At 44.6% G+C, this 20,626-nt stretch overlaps 1 protein-coding gene across 4 annotated transcripts in view; it reads left to right on the top strand.

The window, feature by feature from the left end:
- Positions 1-20,626, top strand: part of PRIM2 (DNA primase subunit 2) — a 2,362,887-nt gene that overhangs the window by 47,134 nt on the left and 2,295,127 nt on the right. For all 4 annotated transcript variants that reach the window (XM_044063334.1, XM_044063337.1, XM_044063335.1 and 1 more), the window contains exon 2: positions 3,739-3,928. In XM_044063334.1, the coding sequence (XP_043919269.1) occupies positions 3,772-3,928 (157 nt within the window). In that variant the 5' untranslated portion in view covers positions 3,739-3,771. The remainder of the gene's footprint in view (positions 1-3,738; positions 3,929-20,626) is intronic.

The following is a 20,626-nucleotide window of genomic DNA, read 5'->3' as shown; positions in this document are numbered from 1 at the left end:
AGTTTTGCACAAAGGGGTTTCATCACACAGCTTGGAAAGTGGATGCTCTGTCTTTCAGTTGGACAAACCTTCATGTGTCTGCCTTTCCACCTCTGCCTCTTCTTCCAAAGGTACTGTTAAAAGTCAGACAGGACAGGCCACGGATGATTTTGATAGCTCCAGATTGGCCTCAGCAACACTGGTGCCCTCTCCTACGGAGTCTGGTAAAGAAGCCTCCATGGCCTTAACCTTTGATTCCACATCTGTTATCCGGCAGGACGGTCATCTGCTCAATGTCAAGCTTCACTCTCTTCATCTGACAGCCTGGCATATTCTGTGTTGAAACACAGCAGGTCTCAACTTCCTCAACAAGTTTTAAATGTGATTATGGAAGCTAGAAGACCTAGTACAAGGAAAGTGTACGCAGCAAAATGGAAGAGATTTTTATTTTGGAGTAAAGCAAAGAATTTGGAGATTTCTGAGCCTAATTTGAGTATGGCTCTTCAATACCTTACTGAGTTACTGGACAAAGGTCTGTCCTTCTCTTCCATTAAGATTCATGCTGCAGCAATCTCAGCTCACTATGATTGTGACCCACCATTGTTTTCGCATCCTTTGTTCAAGCAGTTTCTTAGAGGGGCAAAAATATAAGACCCCTACGTAGAGCTCCTACTCCTGCTTGGGATCTCAATTTTGTGTTGGAAAAACTTACTCTACAACCTTTTGAGCCTGCGGCTACTGCTGAATTGAAATATTTGTCATGGAAGACTGCTTTTTTGTTGGCTGTTACTTCTGCAAGAAGGGTGTCTGAGTTGCAGGCCCTTATGGCAGTCGAGCCCTTTTTGATTTTCCATAAGGATAGGGTATCATTACGTACTAATCCTTCCTTTATGCCTAAGGTGGTTTCTAGTGTGGCTTTAAACCAAACTATTCATTTGCCTACTTTTTATGCAGACCCCCAAAATAAAGGGAGAAGATTTTGCATACTTTGGATGTACACAGGCAATTGCGTTATTACTTAAGCAGGACTAAGGATTTTAGGCAGTCTCAGCAGTTGTTTGTTTCTTTTGCTTTGAGTTCAGGGCAAGCCAGTGTCAAAACAAACTATTTCTAGGTGGATTGGCTTTTGCATTGCATTTTGTTATTCCCATCATGGCAAGGAGGTTCCAGCTGGGATTAGGCCTCATTCCACTAGGGCTACTGCCACTTCAACAGCATTTCTACGGGGGGTGGCAACTAAGGATATTCTGGAAGCAGCTACTTGGAGTTCAGTGCATACTTTCTCTAAGCAGTATCACCTTCCTATCTACTCTAAGTCTAGGGCTGGTTTTGCCACAGCTGTTTTGCAAGGCATGTTGTCAGCTCCTGCTTCTTTATGATTTGCCAGCCTCCCTTACCTCTGCTTTGGGATTCTACCCAATAGTTAGGACTGCAGCAATGGAAACGAAGAACATAGTACAGTTTTGTACCTACCATAAATGTAGATGTTCGAGGATTCCATTGCTGCAGTCCAATTACCCTCCCTCCTTCCCCTCTGTGTTTAGGGGTGGTTGTGTAGGTGAGTTTACCTGCTTATATTTTTGTATATATTGTTCATGTTTTGGTGCAGGTATTTTGGGTCTTGTCTTTTTAGGGTCTTCTGACATCTGGGGCAAGAAAAGACTGAGGATATGACGCCGGTCATGCGCATTAGTACCCTGACGTACTGACGTCAGTCTAATGCGCCCTGACCGACGTCAGCCTTATACTCTGGTATTCGGGCCGACTGGATGCGGACTATACCCAATAGTTAGGACTGCAGCAATGGAATCCTCGAACATCTACATTTATGGTAGGTACAAAACTGTACTTTACTCCTTAGACCCATCATAGAGTGCAATGCCCCTTTTGGTATGTACCTCACAAGCCATCTACAACAACTGGAAAGGCTGCAGAAATACCTTACAAAGAAGATTACCGGCATCAAACAGATGCCCTACGCAGACCGTCTCAAAAAACTCCAGCTTTACTCCGTTGCATATTGCCTACTGGGAGGCGATCTCTGCCTAACATACAAAGCTATGTCAAACCCAGAGCTGTTGGACATGCTCCACTTAAAGAAATCCCAATCCCTCCGAGCTGCATGCTCTAGGGACCTAAACCTTGTCACCGCAATAAACGGAGCATGCTGGAGGGATAGATTCCTGTCCCAGAGACTTCCCATACTCTGGAACAAACTACCTATCTGTATCAAATAAAGCTCCTCATTAGCACTCTTCAAGAAAAATCTTGATGATTGGATAGGAGATAGGAAATTCACCCCGGGGATCACTTCTGTGGCTCTTCTCGACAGGGGCACAGGAAAATAATTTTGTTGGGTGGCGAAAGCCAGGGTACCTATTTGACTAGGCTTATATAGGCACCAGGGCAAATAGCCTAGTACCTACCTATGTTTGTTTCAAGAAAATTGCTCATCCGTGATGTTTGTCTTCATTACATGGCCACATGTATAATATCAGCTGCTGGTGACACACACAGTTTGCAGGAGCTATAGTTTACATTTGCATGATTTGCAGTTTTCAGGGACTAATTGTATACTGTGATCCAGGACTTTGAATATTTACTGTGTAGTTAACACCCAAGAAGTAACCACCTGAAAACTGTTACAAAGACTTTTTTATCATGTGGCTTCACTTGGCTTCACTTTCCTGTTTAGACTCCAGTGAGAGTGTATTGTGTATACTTTGGATGCGGTCATATTTGACTTAATGGGTAATTTTGTAATATTTATTGTCTGCCCTATTCCACTACCATGGAACTGACTCCCCATATACTTAAAACAAAGCCCTTGCATGACCTTATTTAAGCTTAATGTATATCGGTGGATGGGAAATAGAGGTTAGTCCTGGGTTAAATTTTCTATCATCCTAATGGATAGAGATGGTGCTTAAATGCTCTACCTTACAGTACAGATCCCGGATGCATTGAAGTCAAGACCCAAACAAATCTGTTGCAAATGAGAAATATTTAAATATAGCTATAGGAAGAATAATTAAACACTTATGTAATAATACAGATGGGTGACGAACAGGAAGCATAGCTAGAATTAAAATGTCCATGTCAGTGACTGTAGCCTAGTACACTCGCCTAGGAAATATCACACACAAGCCAGTTTAATGTTTTGTGTTAATCCTTCCCTCCCTCTTTCTTGTAATCATACAGGTTCCTAGTGCAAAGGCTGTCTGTGTGAGCAGTGCACTCAAAGGCTATGCGTTTAGGTGAAAACATCTGCCCTATTCACACTTGAAAATTGGTGAAGAAAGGCAGTAGCTTAATTTATAATTCTGATATGAAATCCATGTAACGCAGCTACAGTTGACAATATGTGTAATGCATATCATACATATACTTTAAAAAAAAAAAAAGTAAAAATGCCCTTTTCAGGTCACAGAATGTCCCTTTGGACGTCCACCTGCCCACAACTTTCAGTATCTTCTGGCACCTCTATCTTGAGCCTATCTTTATACAAGAGGCTTGTCCTGGTGCGTGCACTAATACAAATATAGTCTTCATAAATATATCGTCAGACTATTGTTTGGCATTTTTTGGGGGAGTGGGGGGTATTTGTGCTTTATATATTTTCATGTTTAGCATTTGTTATTGGTATTATGCATTTCATTGTGTAGGGAACTTGGATGTTGATGCGTGTCATGTTTGTGTGCTGTAATTTAGTATTAAAACATATTCATACTGAGATGCAATTTTTTTTTTTTTTTTTAGTTCTGGTAGTGTTTCCTGTGTTGAGATCTGAAAATGCAGTTTTCCAGAAATCGCAAAATGAAGGCCACTAGGCTGGCAGGTGACCAAAGGGCTGGCATCTATCCTCATAGTATCCAGTTTTATCTACAGCCACCACTGGAAAACATCTCGCTTGCAGAATTTGAAACATTTGCTGTTGAGCGTCTTAAATGTAAGACAGTCATCTTACTCAAATTTTTGTTGGCTTTTATTTACATCTTGTGCAATGGTTCTTTGCATTTAAATGTGAATTCAGGTACTCATTATGAGCTTATAATTGACTTAACACTTGGTAATTTTTCTTTTGCTATATGCCAACTGTCTGAAACATGGTGTGGGATAAAAAATGTGCTTTTCATCACAGAAGATACTAGTCTTTTTATGAATCCATTATGCAGTACACAAATGGTTAATACTTTTAGGGCAGCTAGCATAGTGAAAAAATAGTCATTGTCTAGAAAATAGACACTGGCTGGCATATGATACTATAGATATAGCAGTGGCCATCTAAAGATATAAACAAAACTCTACCAAGTTTCCCAGGAAGATGCACAGTCTGGAAGGAACACTGCGGACAGGTGAGTGGCCATCACACTGCACTCTACACTATTTGCTTTTCCGTTCTTAGTCTGTGTCTGTCTGAGGATCATAGGAAGTTACTAGGCTATTGGCCCTGAGGCCCTTATAAGCCTAGCCAAGAGTTTAGCCCATGCATAGACAAATCCGCACCCGATGCCCTGTCCAGCAGGGACACTGGTGGAATATCACGGGTGTATTTTCTGTTTAACATACAGTTATCCAGGTTGTGCTTAACAAAGGGGTAAAGCGGTACTCTGCTTGACGTGGAGAAGGAGTGTATTCCATAGATGGGGGAGTCTCTGGGACATGCATCTGTCCTGCCATCAAGTCCTATTGATGTCACAGACCAGGTTGAGGCCGCGTGTGCGGGTTACTCGAGTTGAGCTTGACTTGTGGATATGCAGCAGTCCCATCAAGTTGGGGTCTGAGATCGCCTTGTTAGCCAGAGAGAGGTCACCTCTGAGGAATCTGTATGAAACAGTAGAGGGATAGGGCTTTTAGCTTATCTGTGTATGGTAGATTTTTGAGGCCGTGGATTCTCCTGGTGAGGAGCCTATGTGGTCTCTTCAGCTGCTGCATGTGCTTTGCGAGGTACATGCCGAATAGGGCGTTTTACTCAAAAATGGGCCTTGTAAGGGAAGAATACAGAGATGTTATGACCTCATTGTCCCTAGATGAGATACCCTTATTTATGAGGTGGGCCACGTAGAAAGCTTTCTGTACAATGGAAGCAACATGGTAGTCAGAACTCAAGTTGCTATCGATCTGAGTGCCCAAATCGCTCACGACTGACTGCATGCTTAGGACGTTGTTATCAATGTGATAATTTGTGGGGACGTCACTCCCCCAAAGGGGAAGATGATACATTTTTTTTGTATTCAGCTTGAGGCCATGTTTCTTGCACTAGTCATTTGTTTGGGTGAGACCCTATATTATTCCATCAGGTTGGGGGAAGCTGCTTTTATTTTCATATATCTGCTATAAAAATACTTTATCTGGTGTCTAGAGTATTGGTAGGTTTGGGAAGCTGTAAGTCAGTTTCATATGTTCTGCAAGGTGACTGTCTTTGTCCCTTTGGTCAAGCCTGATAGTTTTTCCGGTATTTTTTATTACACATTCTGGTATTTCACATTGGTATCTTTTATTAATCTGTTCATGCACATACATCTTTTTGATAAGGCATTATAGAAGTGAATGAGGAAAAATAGAAGGATGATGTATGTTGATTTCATAAACACAGTTGACAATGTTTTAATTTTATTCCATTTTGATGGCAAAATTAAGTACATTGGACAGAAATTACTCAGTGGTGTAGACTGGGAATGGTTGGTGAACAAAATTTGGATGAAAGGGATAAATGGGAAGAATTCAGAAAACAATATATGAAAAGAGGCATAAACCAGGTTTGTCTTAACTGACAAAGGATTGATAGTAAAAAAAAAAAAAAAAAAAAAAAATATTCAGTTGACATTAAAGATCATCTGGCAGATTGAATCAACCCTACACGATCCGCTAAGACTGTGCGCGTGAAGCTGCACAGTGCGCACATGGTAGCGCACTGTTTTGTATTCAGTGAGCGGCTGTACACAGTGTGTCAAGTTGTGCAACCAAGGTAAATGCAGTGTCATGCTAATTACAGCATATGCAGCTGAATTGTATGCTAATCAACCAATCCAAGATGAAGGAACTATTCAATAGGCTATAAAACAACCATGTAGACTCAGTGATGGTTTTCCCAGTGAATTCCAAAACCTTCCAAAAACCTATTTGAATACAGCAACTGAAAGGAGTCTAAACAGAAAAAATGTTAGAGATTGCAGTTGCTTTAATTCATGTGTGTGCAGCAGGCTGAAATCTATGCTGTTGCTGGTAAAACATCATGGGCAAAAAGAAGAATTTTCGGACCCCAGTTAACTTATAACCTGCATGAGGTGATAATTGTAGAGGGCTGCAGAGTATATAGAGACACACTACAGGAACTCTGCAACCTCGGTCGTCCTCAACTCGGACCGAGGGCAAATCGAGGGAAACCAACGCCAATGGAGACAGAGGTATGTGTAGCACTTAAAATTTTAGCTACACAAACCTTTCAAAGACCAACAGAGAACATACTGGGAATGTCACAGGAATCCGCATCCAGGATCCACCATTAATTCCTGAAAGTTATGCTCCAACGTGCCAGAGACCACATATATTTTTCCTGTACTCCTGAGGACAGAACCTTAAATATGCAGGAGCTCTACCTTGTAGCACCCTACCCTGAAGTACTGGGTGCCATAAATTGTGCACCCATAGAAATCAAGGCACTGCCTGGGGACCAGGGAAGGGTCTATGTAAATAGAAAGGGCTTCCACTCATTAAATGCCAAGTTGTGTGTAATGCTAAGGGAATCCTCTTGAATGTGTATACAGCTGAGACAGGCAGTTACCACAATTCAAATATCTGGCACACCCCCCAACTGTATTACATATTCAATAGTGGTGATATCCCACAGGGTCATTTGCTGGGGATACAGGTTATTCACTGAAACTGTGGCTGATGACGCCCATCAGAAATGCACACATACCTGCTGAATGCCAAAATGAGGCACATGCTCAAACCAGAAATATCATAGAGCGTGTGTTTGGGCTTCTTCAATCATGGTTCCGCTGACTAGATACATCTGGGGGAGCCCCCACAGTACAATCCACGTACATGTACTGAAATCTTCACCTTTTGTGCCATGCTTCACAAGATCATCCTGAGAAAACAGATCAACAAGAGGAAGGGGCACACATCCCTCCACCAGTAGTAAGGTTACCGCAGCCACACTCGAGTGAGGAGTCAGAGGTGGAACCAGCAGCGTCTGTGGGTGTAGGCAGACTTAGGTGTGCTCAGTCTGCCCTTGCATTGGCTAAAAGGCAATGCATAGCACACACAATCGCCACCTAAGGGACTAAACTTTATCCTACTCACATACATATTGCAACATTGATGCCAGGCAGTGCTCACAACCTTTATCTGCCCATGTAAAAATGGCTGTGTACTCCTAGCATCAGACAGACTTGGCCCTGAACTAAAATTGTAGCACCTGCTGGATTTACAAGGTAAGTGTTGATCCTGGAGTGTTAAAACAGAATTGTGTAGTAATGCAAATGAATTGCATGTTGTTACATGGTAATGTAAGTAAAAGGTGGGTGATTGTACAGCAGTGACTTTAACATGCGACAGCAGAGACTTGTGTTGAATACATGTGTACTCTATAGGCTTCAGGCATCAGAGACTCGCACATTCATAAGTACTGATGGTCACAAAATGTACTCAGTTTGGACTCATACTTTTGTACTGGAAAATCATTAGAGAAGTTAGAAAGTAATGAGACACTTTTCAGTTTCAGACTTCATAACCCTCAGAAGATTCTTAAAACTACTGATGCAAAAACTGTTTTGATTCTATCCGCTGTCTTAACTTTGTAAGACCAAAATATGTCAGATTACAATTGGCAAAGTGTTATGAGCACAGATATCCTAAGCACTAAGTCAGCTATGCACCCTGAGCATCAGACACAAACTTGTATATCCCTGAAGCCAAAAGATAGAAAACAAGGCTATGGCCCAGTTGTCCTTACTTGCACAGGGAGTTATTGGGGGGGGGAGGGGCAGGAAGCCTAGGCTGACACACAAGGTGTGTGTGTGTGTGTGTGTGTGTGTGTGTGTGTGTGTGTGTGTGTGTGTGTGTGTGTGTGTGTAAAACAGGCAGACATTTGGATAAAATAACAAATGGCCACTGACAAAGAATGAGCTTTAAGCCTCACGGCTGAACCATGTAACTGGTGGGTCTGTCTGTCTGTCTGGGCCCACCAGGTGAAATTGGTGTGTGTCTGCAAAAACACAACCAAGCTCTATGCTAGCTCTGCATCTTGGTATGTCGGATAGGTGTGAGTCATGCTTGGTAGAGGTGGTATGTCTGATAGGTGTGAATCATGCTTGGTAGAGGTGGCAGTTCATCTGTGTCATACCTAACCACAGGAACTGGCTCTGCCAGGAGTTGCACTGGCACATTGATGCCCAGGGTCAGATGCAGTGCTGCTAACTTAACATGACTGACTGTCTTCTGGAACTTAACATGACTGACTGTTTTCTGGGCGAGCTGTCTTCACAAGGACGTCCACGACCACAACCCTCATGGCCTGCCACATCTGGGTGTGGACATCTCAACCACTGATGGAGCAGTGGAAATAGTGCCGCTGTGGAAAGTGATCGGGCATGGCCACATTGGCTAACATCAGATGTTATTGAGCTATGCCCATGTGGATGCCATCCCCCTCCCATTCAATCAGACACTGCCCCGTTCCAACATGTTGATCATCTGATCCACTGAATCAGCAACATGGTGGAGGCAGGCACGGATATCAGCCTGTGCCACATCTACAAACCTAAGCATTTCTCTGGAGAACCTATTGGAATGTGCCTGTGCCTCCATGACTGCCAAAATATATGTTGAGTGGCAGAGGAAGACACCCCTAGATCAGGTGGAGGATGGACAGCAGACTACCTCTGAGCACCCCTAACCACTCTACTGTATCACACCTCATCCACAGTTTGGCTGTGGCCAGAGTCAACGACACTGAAGCCGCAGTAACCACACTAACCAAATGTCTCCCCCTCCACCTCTCCAATATCTGAGGGCTCACTGGAATGGGTTGGCATAGGCCAACTGGCTGTGTCCGATGGAATTACAGGGGATGGCTGAATGTGAACCTTTGTGTCAAATTCAGTCTCTGCACCCCCTGATTGTGCCTCCGTTTGGCCATCATCATCAGAGTCTGCTGATACTCTGACATCAGGTTGTAAGAATCCTACACTTCCACTATCAGGATCACCTGTGATTAAACAACAAACACAAGAATGAAATTTAATACCTACACTACTATCGTCCAATATATGCTAACAGACTGAGTGGTTCCACTATTCCAGACCGTACAGCAATGTACACAACAGTCCTGACACCCACACCCACATTTACACATGTGGATAAAATAAGTATTTCTTTGAACTGCTCATCAGTACTGACATAAAAAACATTTGGCTTACCATGTGCAGATGATTGTAGACTCCGTATAGAGGATGGTCCTGGAAGAAGTTAAGCAAAAGGTAATGATGCCATCAGCACAATTTAACAGTAACACAGAGGGTTAAAACTTTTTGCCATTTATGTCCTTTAATGATACTTATAGCAAGAACTTGGATGATGCATCCACCCCAAGTCCATATGTAATCATCCAGAATATGTTAACTATATCAATCTACAACTATTCCCCTCCACCAAAAAAAAAATTGGTAAAACAGAACTTAAGTATTGCTGTCAGTATTTTACTCTGAGAAGTATTTAACAATGAAGATAGGTAAGCCTGCCTGGAAGCTCCTTCTAGGACATACATGTCCCCCTGAAACAGCAGCACCAACATCAATGATATACTGTTGTGCACTTTCCACTAATCTGTCTGGATTTCTGACAGTGGACAGGAACTCATTTGGTGTCAGCGGTGGCTCTGTAGCAAGTCCAGAGTAGCCATCCTTTCAAGGGCGACTGCACCTGGTCTCCTCTGGGCCTATGAAATCATGTCGGTGGCCCTGTGGCGCACCTGATCATATGTCCTGCTCTGGCCACCTACTGTGTTCACAGCCATTATCTGCTGCCAAATTTGCATTCTGCCAAACATATCACCATGTCCCCCCTCAAACAGACCGGCACAATGTTTGCTTCCACAATGACTTCATTCTCAGGGCTATTGAAGTGGGGTTTGCTGGGATTGGGAAGCATGGGTGACCTAGTCCTAGGTGACATAAAACAGAAAAAAAGGATATATATATATATATATATATATATATATATATATATATATCACATAAAAGTCCTGCTTGGGTATAACACACACAGTATTTTCATATTGCCCACTGGAGAAACAAAAATCATTCAAGATATTCAAATATAAAAAATGAATTATATGTTTGTAACATATTGCAATCACACACGAAGCATGGTTGGATCCAAAACAAGGAGAGTAATAATAGCAAGTTTTGGTTGTGCCAGCACAGAAATGGAACTTGGGTCCCCTACCCCCAAAACATCAAGCAGATGACACATTTTGCTAACAAACTGTCAGTGAACTAGTAAAGGTGCTATGAAATTGTCCCCAAAAACATGTGTACACACTAACCACAGAACATTCAATTTTATGCAATTGTCAGTCAAGTCTACCTGTGGCCAACACTCCCTAGAAGTGTCTATGGGCCATCCTAGAAGGCAAACATACCTGTGTTGTTGACAATATAGGACATTTATATTTCAGTGAAATAGCAATAGAAGAATGTAAAGAGAAAAACAGTTGTAACATTAGCACTTGTGATAATTAAGGCTGTGCATCTCAGAAAGTAAAATGTCCTGACAGACATGCCAGTGCCATCAGTAAACTTTTTAAGAAGTGCATGCAGATAAAAGTAGCATTTGCTTATGATATAGTCAAGATTTTTCTTTGTGACTTTTAAGCATATCCAGTATATAACTGAAGAATGCAAGCATAATGTTAAGTTGTCAATCTCGCCTTCATTCTTGCTGGATGGGTTCGGAGCCGATCCTCGGCTCCGACTCGGCACTTGCTTTAGCTCGAGAACTCCTTTTACCAGCTCGAGGCAACCCTATATCCCATGATGCAAGGCGGAACTACCTCAGATCTCGTTTGCCGCTTAGCGAAAGAGGTCTCCTTTGCCAGCTGAGGTAAGTTTTTTCTTAGTCAAGTAAGAAAAAGTGTAGTTAGGGGTTTATTTTCCCTGTTAGTGTTAGTGTAGTCTGTAATTAGTTACAGCCCACCCTATTCCCTATTTTTCAACCTTTTTATAAACGTTTTATAAGTTTTGTCTAAAGTAGTTTAGTCAGGCCTAGTCCCTTTCTGTTATCCCTTCCTGTGTGCTTGTGTAAGGGATTAATTTGTGTGTTTGTTGGGACTGTTTGTGTTCTATCCTTCTAGGATGTCTAAAGAAGGCAAGGTCTCAGGCTTCAAGAAGTGTGACCAGTGCTGTCAGAAAATGTCTCTGACAGACTGTCACACTTCTTGTGTTTATTGCCTGGGGCCTTTGCACCTGCAGGACTCCTGTGCGTTGTGTCATGCTTTTAGCCAGAGAGTCCTGCAGGAAAGGAGGAACAAACTAATCCTCCGAGGTTTACTTAAACCTGAAGGTTCTCCTCCTAAATCAGGGTCAGGAAAACCTCTGAAGCCACCGAAGGTTCAGGCTACAGTGTCCAAGCCTCCTCCGGTGGCTCCGGCTCCGTCGGAGCCGATATCGGCTCCGGCTGGAGTCGATACTTCTTCTTTCGAGTAGTGGGTTCGGTGCCGGCCGGCTCCGATACCCTGACTACTGTGGCCTTGTCGGCTCGGCTGGAGCCGACACTTTATCCAGCATCGGGCCGAAATCCTCGGCTCCATCTGGAGTTCTAGGGACTTCGGCTCCGATGGCTTCGACCCGTAAGAGATCTCGGTCCCCCTCTATTATGAGTATCCATTCGGCTCCGGGATCTCGTCTTTTGTCGGAGCGGTGCCATCGGAGCCGATCTTCGAGATCTTCCAGGCTGTCTGACCACGACTTGGAGAGGGTGGTAAGCAGGCTGTTGAAGTCTCAGGCACTGGCCCAAATGCTCCATAGCCCGTCTCAACAGACTTCGGCTATAGCCCCAATTCTTGAACTTCCTCCTCCGACTCCACACCAGAGTTCGGAGCCGGAGCTTCTTGGGACAGCGACTGTTTCGATGCTGGAGCCGATACATCCTTCGGCTCCGTCGTCCTCTGCTCCGATCTCCTCCTTGAGACCTTCCTTGGAGGGATCTGGTCGTCGGGTTTCCACTGTCGGCTCCGAGGGGGCTAGTGGCATCGGACCCTTGTCCGACCCCGCTCTCCCTCTCGGGGCTTCGGCTTTGGTAAGCTCGGCGCCGACATCGGCCTCGGAGCCTTCTCTCTCCTTGGAGCCGACCATTCCTGTTTCTTCGGAGCGGGTGTGTTCCGGTCTCCCGGGGAGAGGAGCCTTTGAGGTGATGAGGAGTATCCTGGCCTCTGAGCCTGGTCAACGGTCTATCCCTCTAGCTCCTCCCTCATCAGTGCCTGGAGATGCCTCTTGCCAGCCTCTTGCTCTCAGGCCCAGGGATCCATCGCCCCAGGTTTCCCCACTGGGAATTTCCTCCTCTTCCGAGGTTTCTCCTGACCCTGCAGGGGAACCCCCTCGGAAGAGGACGTGTAAGAGGAAACACACAGACTCCCCTGAGTCTACTACATCTGATACCGACTTAGATGAGTCGGAGGGTTCCCCACGGTCCCCCTCTGAGGATGTCTCCTTTTCAGACATCCTTGAGCTCCTCAAACAGAGAGGGAATTGGCCCTCCATTGACCCCTCCGAGGATGAGTCGGTATACCTGGAGGCTTTTGGATCCCGACCCTCCACCTCCTGGGTGTCTCCGCCTTTCGACCCACTCATGCAGGTAGTGGCTCGAAGGCGTGAAGCTCCAGATTCTGTGGAACCTGTCCCCAGGAGACCATCCAAGTTCATTACAGCCCCGTCGGATAAGCAGTTCCTTTCCAAAGGTGTCTTTGTGGATGCTATGGTGGTGGCGGCGGCCACTAAGAAGGAACTGGCGGATCCTTCAGTACCTGTCCATCCTCCTAATAAGGATTCTAGGACCATGGACAGGTATGGAAAGCGGATGTTTTCTTCAGCGACCTTTGCTATGCGTTCGCTGAATTACATTTGTCACTTCACCAGGCTTCAACGAGATATTCTCAAAGAACTGGGTGAAGTAGTCCAGGATCCTTCTGCTGCTGGGGCTCAGGAAAAGATTGCCTCACTGCTTGCTATCCTGAATTCCATATCTAACTCCTCTATGCGGCTCATATCTTATGCAGCCGATGGAGCGAGCAGGGCCGCAGGCACAGGAGTTGCTCTTAGGCCAAGCCTGGATGCGGCTGTGTAATTTTGCGGACCCCTTTAAGGCGTCCTTCACTAATACCCCCTTTGACGGTTCGGCTTTGTTCGGGCCTCAAGTGAAGGATACCTTGACCAGGTGTGAGCAGGACGGTAAGACTCTTTCTGCCGTTGGAGTCCAGTTTTCCACTCCTTCTAGACCATATCCCAAGGGTCAGAAAGGGGAAGATGTGGTTCCGTAAAGCCCAAGGAGCTACACGGACACACGTGGTCAGTTTACCCCAGAGGCAGAGGGGTAACAATAATAGATGCCGCCCTAGAGGCAGGGGGGGTCCTCAGAACCAGGGCAACAGGGAGTCTCTTCCTGAGAAGCCCTTTCAGCATCCCTGAGGTGTTGCCCGACTGTCCACCCTTGGAGGCAGTCGGGGGAAGGATTTCACTGTACCCAGTAGCCTGGCAATCCCTATCTCAAGAGAAGTGGGTACAGTCGATTATATCCGAGGGTTACATGATCCCCTTCGTAAGGTTTCCCGTACCTCTACAATCCCTTCCAGACATCTCACCCGGTCAAAGGGATTTGGCAAAACAGGAGGTTTCAAAACTTCTAGAAAAAAGTGCCGTCCAGACAGTGCCGGCAGACCAAGTAGGATCCGGCGTCTACTCAAGATTCTTTTTGGTCCCCAAAAGGACGGGAGAGTGGAGACCAATATTAGACCTCAGCAATCTGAACAGATTTGTCAAAAAGGCAAGATTCCGGATGGTCACGCTTCAGTCCATTCTGCCCTTTCTGGGCAAGGACAACTGGATGTGCTCTATAGACCTTCAGGATGCGTACTATCACATAAAGATTCACAGGCTCCAGGAGGTTTCTCCGCCGGCTAGGGACCAGTCATTACCAATTCAGAGCCCTGCCCTTTGGCCTCACTTCAGCCCCCAGAGTGTTTACCAAATGCATGGCAGTGGTCACAGCTCACCTGAGACGCCGAGGATTCCAGGTGTTTCCTTATTTGGACGACTGGCTCCTCTCCGCCACCACCAAGTGTCAGCTTCTTCAGTCCAGAGACTACACCCTACAGCTTTGCAAGAATCTGGGAATTTCAGTAAATTTCGTAAAATCTTCTCTGCTGCCTTGCCAATCTATCGCCTTTATAGGCGCAGAGTTAAATACCGTCAAAATGTTAGCCAGACTAACAGATCAAAGAATTCTGGACATCCAAAAATTTGTTCGGCTTCTGTTACAAAGCAAAAGATCAAAGCCAGGTTTGTCCTGAAAGTTCTAGGTCTAATGGCTGCGGCCATTGTTCTTCTACCACTGGCTCGCTTTCACATGCGTCTCCTACAGTGGATGCTTTTCACACAGTGGTCATATCACGATCTTCCGATGAGACACGAGATCTTAGTGACACAGTCTTGCAGGGCTCATCTGGGCTGGTGGATATCCTCCCCTCTTCTTCATCAGGGCCGACCCTTTGTTCCCCCTCCTCCAGTTGCCACAGTCGCCACGGATGCCTCCCTGATCGGGTGGGGGGGGCATTATCAGGGCAGGATGGTCCACGGGACGTGGCAACCCATAGAATACCATCTGCACATAAATGTCCTGGAGATGAGAGCAGTGCTTTTAACGTTGCAAGCCCTCGACGACTTTCTTCCCACGGGGACTATTGCAGTACAGACGGACAACATGTCCGTGGTCTGGTACATCAACAAACAGGGCGGAACCAGGTCCTATCCCTTATGTCGAGAAGCTCTCAGACTTTGGCAATGGGCGATCTCTTCTCAGCGGTTTCTGATAGCAACGCACATCCCCGGCACATCCCCCTCCTCCAGTTGCCACAGTCGCCACGGATGCCTCCCTGATCGGGTGGGGGGGGCATTATCAGGGCAGGATGGTCCACGGGACGTGGCAACCCATAGAATACCATCTGCACATAAATGTCCTGGAGATGAGAGCAGTGCTTTTAACGTTGCAAGCCCTCGACGACTTTCTTCCCACGGGGACTATTGCAGTACAGACGGACAACATGTCCGTGGTCTGGTACATCAACAAACAGGGCGGAACCAGGTCCTATCCCTTATGTCGAGAAGCTCTCAGACTTTGGCAATGGGCGATCTCTTCTCAGCGGTTTCTGATAGCAACGCACATCCCCGGCAGGTCCAACCTATTGGCGGACAGGCTAAGCAGATCTATTCTGATGCCTCACGAGTGGTCTCTCAATCAATCTGTAGTGGATCAGATTTTTCTGAAGTGGGGCACTCCTTGTTGCGATCTTTTCGCTACCCCTCAAAACAACAAGTGCCCAGACTATTTCACTCTATTTCCCATTCCAGGCCAACCCCTGAGAGACTCTCTAACCCAGGATTGGACGCGGGGACTTCTTTATGCTTTTCCTCCTTTTCCATTGATTCCACAAGTCATTCAGAAAGCCACCGTTTTGAGAGCCAAATTGATCCTCATTGCTCCCTTTTGGCCTCGACAGATTTGGTTTCTGTCTCTGCATCGTCACCTTCTGGTGCAGCCCTGGCATCTGGACCCAGTTCCGGATCTTTTGATCCACCAGTCGGGTCAGCAGCACCGGGCCGTTCATTCTCTCAACCTCACTGCTTGGTTGCTCCACTTCCTTCCCTAGCCAGGCTACCAATGATTTCTGACTCAGTCAGAGACATTTTAGTGTCTTCTTTGAAGTCGTCCACTAGGACTATATATGCTAGCAAGTGGCGACGGTTTTCGATTTGGGCAAACTCCAGAAATGTTGATCCTTTTACTGCTCCCGTACATTCTGTTTTAGATTTCCTAGCGGAGGTTTTTCATTCGGGATCCTCGTCATCTACAGTCAAAGTACAACTGGCTGCCATTTCCAAGTATCATGTTGGCTTGCATGACAATAACATCATGTCTCATAGATTATGCAAGGCCTTTTTGAGAGGAGTTTTTCTCCTAAAACCACCTATAAAGCATCCTCCTCCGCAATGGGATCTAAACTTAATGTTAGCATCCTTGATACTACCTCCTTTCGAACCGTCTGCTTCATGTTCTTTGAAGTTATTGACATGGAAAACTATATTTTTACTGGCTGTCACTTCTGCTAGAAGGGTTTCTGAGATTCAAGCTCTCTGTATTCGTTCACCTTATTTGGTTTTTCATAAGGACAGGGTATCGTTAAGAACTAACCCTTCCTTTCTCCCCAAGGTTGTATCTCAAACCAATATTAACCAATCTATAGAATTACCAGTCTTTTTGCCTAACTATTCTGACAGAGCTGAACAGAAATTGCATTTTTTGGATGCCCATCGTCAGCTCAGGTACTACTTGCATAGGACTAAACAAATCAGAAAATCGGACCAATTGTTTGTCTCTTATGCAGAAAACAGGTTAGGTCTTCCAGTTTCTAAAGTGACCTTATCCAGATGGTTGACTTCCACCATTTCCTATGTGTACTCTCTCAGAGGCAAACAACTACCTTCTAAGCCAAAAGCACACTCGACCAGGAGTCTATCCACTTCTGCAGCTTTTCAGGATAGACTTCCCATTGATACCATTTGTGCAGCAGCTACTTGGGCCACGCCTCATACCTTTGTTTCTCATTACAAGTTGGATTTGGCCTCCAGAGATAGGGCCAGTTTTGGTTCCACAGTTCTCAAGAGTCTGTTCCATTGAGCCACCCGGGATACAGGTGCTAGGACGGTCCCATCCAGCAAGAATGAAGGCGAGATTGACAACTTAACATTTAGAAGTTATGTACCTACCATAACGCTCCATGTTAGTTGTCTTCTCTGCCTTCTTTCTTCGTCCCTCCCTCCTTCCCTGGCCTGGACAGATCTTGAAGAGTTCCTATTAGTTTGTTTCCTCTGGATCTTTGTTATGAGGACTTCTTTTAGGAAACTTTGTTCCTATTTTGGTTAGGATAACCTTTAACAGGGTAAGTTAGCTGCCAAACGAGATCTGAGGTAGTTCCGCCTTGCATCATGGGATATAGGGTTGCCTCGAGCTGGTAAAAGGAGTTCTCGAGCTAAAGCAAGTGCTGAGTCGGAGCCGAGGATCGGCTCCGAACCCATCCAGCAAGAAAGAAGGCGAGAGAAGACAACTAACATGGAACGTTATGGTAGGTACATAACTTCTAATTTTATCAAGATCAGTAGTCTTCTGTGCAGGTAAATCATCAAAGTAATACCTTCTGTGTTATCCACATAAAGAAGTCTCCTCACATTCAGGTTTCCTAGCTGCATGGTTCCCTTTTTATAGTGCAGATTCAGGGCTTTGAGTATGGTGAAGATGTAAATGAGGAGTGAACTCGTTAGAAATGCTCACTCCCAAATACTTGGCTTTGTGTAGCAGATATAGGCATAGTGCAGGCACTCCTTCAGTGTTTGTTGCTAATGGATCAGTACTGTGAATGATTACTGGTAGGGAGAAGGAAAACACAACAGTTCAGACTCTCCTGTACCTTCAGTGGATGTCTCAGCAAGGTTAGACATACAAAGTGTAGAAGTAATTGTAGAAAGATTTTAAATGTAAGTAAGCAACAGACATTTCACAGCTTCTGTTAAGTAACATCCAACCTCCCCTTAATTTGTTGATAACTGTATATTATTGTCATTTACTATCCTCTCACATTTTAAGAAAAATGATACAGAATCCCTTACAGACTGCAGGTCTCCGATTACCGGTCAGGTTAGACTATAATGAGAAACAAACACAGAGATAAGACAGAGATGCATGTATGCAAACAATAGTCATAAATGGTTGTGTGATCACTCGGTGCACTACATCTGAAATGAATACCTGTAGAAACAACTATCAAATGTTTAGCTGGATGATGTTGCAGTTCCTTGTATGCACAATGATTTTCATTCTGTGCTGCAAAGTTGTTTCTGTGGCAAAAAGGGATAAAATGCCCTTACTTTGTTTTGGAGGCTCATTGGAGTGAGAGTTCAAATCCAGACCTGTGTAAAAAAAAAAAAAAAAAAAAAAAAAAACTTCATGTACCAGCATACATTTTTGTAATGTTTGTTTAATAGATTTCTTTTCTTCCTTTCTCATAATTTTCCCTTTTAATTTTTGTAATGCCGGTGTGTGCACAATGTGCAGCTTAGCTCAAACTGGTAAAATGGAGAAACACAATAAATATCATGTTTAGCTTTACTTATCTCATTTGTGTAATGCTAAGCAGTGCACACACTGTGACTGATGGCCCACACAGGAAGCAGACAGAACACCTAGGGCTTTTCATCCAGAAAAAAGGAGGTAATTGTCCCACTGTACTCATTCCTCATTGGACCCATTATAGAGTACAACGCCCCGTTTGGTATGTACCTCATAAGACATCTGCAACAGCTGGAAAGGCTGCATAAAATACATCACTAAAAGAATCCTAGGCCTAAAGCAGATGTCCTATACTGACAGTCTAAAAAAACTCCAGCTATACTCTGTGGCATATCGTTCACTCAGAGGCGATCTCTGCTTAACATACAAGGCCAGGTCAAACCCTGAGCTGTTGGACATGCTTCACTTAAAGAAATCCCAATCCCTCAGAGCCACACGCTCCAGGGATCTAAACCTTGTCATCACAATGAACAAAACATGCTGGAGGGATAGGTTCCTGACCCAGAGACTCCCCATACTCTGGAATAGACTACCCATACATGTCAAGCAGAGCGCCTCCTTGGTGCTCTTCAAAAGGAACCTTGACAATTGGATGGGATGGAGGAAATTCACCCAGGGGTTCACGTCAGTCACCCTGCTAGACAGGGGTCCAGGAAAGTAAATATTCTGGGAAGAAATATCCAGGGAATTGTTATGGCTAGGCTTGTATAGGCCCTAGGGCAGACAGCTAAGTACCAATCTGTGAACTTGCAGACAGGGCATAGACATTTAAATGCCAAAAAGGATACATTGTTGCAGTGTTAGCTTTCTGTTGTGCAACACTGCTAAGTGATGTTGAGTGGCGGTTAGCAAGCTTCCCCCACACTTACAGCTATCAAACACCTGCAGAAGAAGCAGACGGTCAACAATTTCAGAATGCATACATTCTATTAATTCTCTTGGGCACTGTACAAACATGCTAAGCAGTGTTGTGTGGCGGTTAACACCCAAGTTGAGAATGAATAGGGAATTATCCAACTGTTTAACTCTTCCTTTGGCAGCAGGTGCAAGTGCAGAGCTGCAATACAGATGGTCAGTATATTTTTACTGTTGTGACAGTTCAGTTTATAGTAACAAACTGGAAAATATCCAAGTATTATTTCATCATTCTTGTGGCAACAGGTGTAAGTGTAGGGTTTCTCGGTACTTGTTCACAAATACATTAACTACACTATCTAAATAACAAATGTCTTGTATACCATGTACATCTTTAGAATGACAATACACATTCAGATTTTCCAGTACTTGTAGTAATGTGGGCACCTGTTTGCATATAGTTTGTAAAGCTCTCTCGTAAAGTATACCTGCACATTGGAGGCACAGCCACCAAATACTATACATTGTACACTCATCAGTCTGGTGGCATGCAGAACTTTAATGTCTTGACAGTTGGACATAGCTAGCTCTTCATTTCATGTTGGTCTCCCAACATCATCTCCCCAGCATCCACTGCGGATGTCATCCACTATAAATTTCCCCACAGCCTTGTAAAAGTCAGACTTGTGCCATGGCTCGTGTGTAAAATACTGAGTTCTCTAGTCGGTGTACTTAGATAAGGGTTCTGTTCTCACCGCAGTCAACTGGGGGGGTGTTTGTGTACTTGCTTGACATTAGAGAGAGCATTTTACACCAGCATGTGGGGCACTGCTGTTACCATCTTCCTCTCACCAGAATCTGTTGATGTCCTCATAGCTGATTTGCAGATGTGCACTATTCTCATTGAGGCAGGGTCAGAGACTGGCCTGTAGGCAGGGCGCAGGTCACCTCATTCTATATGATACATATTATAGTGACAGTGATGTCAGTCATGGCATAGTTTATAGGCTGTGTATTTTCTTGGTGAGAAACCCCTGTGGTCTTTCCAGCTGCTGAAAGTGTTTGGTGAGGTACAGGCAAAAGGGAGCATTATACTCTATTAGTGTTCGGATGAGGTTTGAGTACAGTGCTGTTATAATATCCTCAGATCTGAATACGATGGCATGACTTATGAAGTGAATGATGTAACCTTTCCATATCACTGTAAGAACTTGGTGGGTGAAGATTGCTATCTGCATGTGTCCCCAGGTCTTGTACCACTGGGTTTGAGCATACGGAGAGTGTTGTCAATACTGTAATTAGTGGGGAATTGCACTTTGCCAAAGGCAAAAATAATGACATATTTTTGCAATTATTTGTAGACTGTATGGCATTGACACCAATCATTTGT

This window comes from Protopterus annectens, chromosome 2.part1, assembly GCF_019279795.1.
Source record: "Protopterus annectens isolate FY-2018-M chromosome 2.part1, PAN1.0, whole genome shotgun sequence".
Classification (NCBI taxonomy): Eukaryota; Metazoa; Chordata; order Ceratodontiformes; family Protopteridae; genus Protopterus; species Protopterus annectens.
Note: the sequence above shows the minus strand (reverse complement) of the source record. Positions and strands in the feature narration are given on the sequence as shown.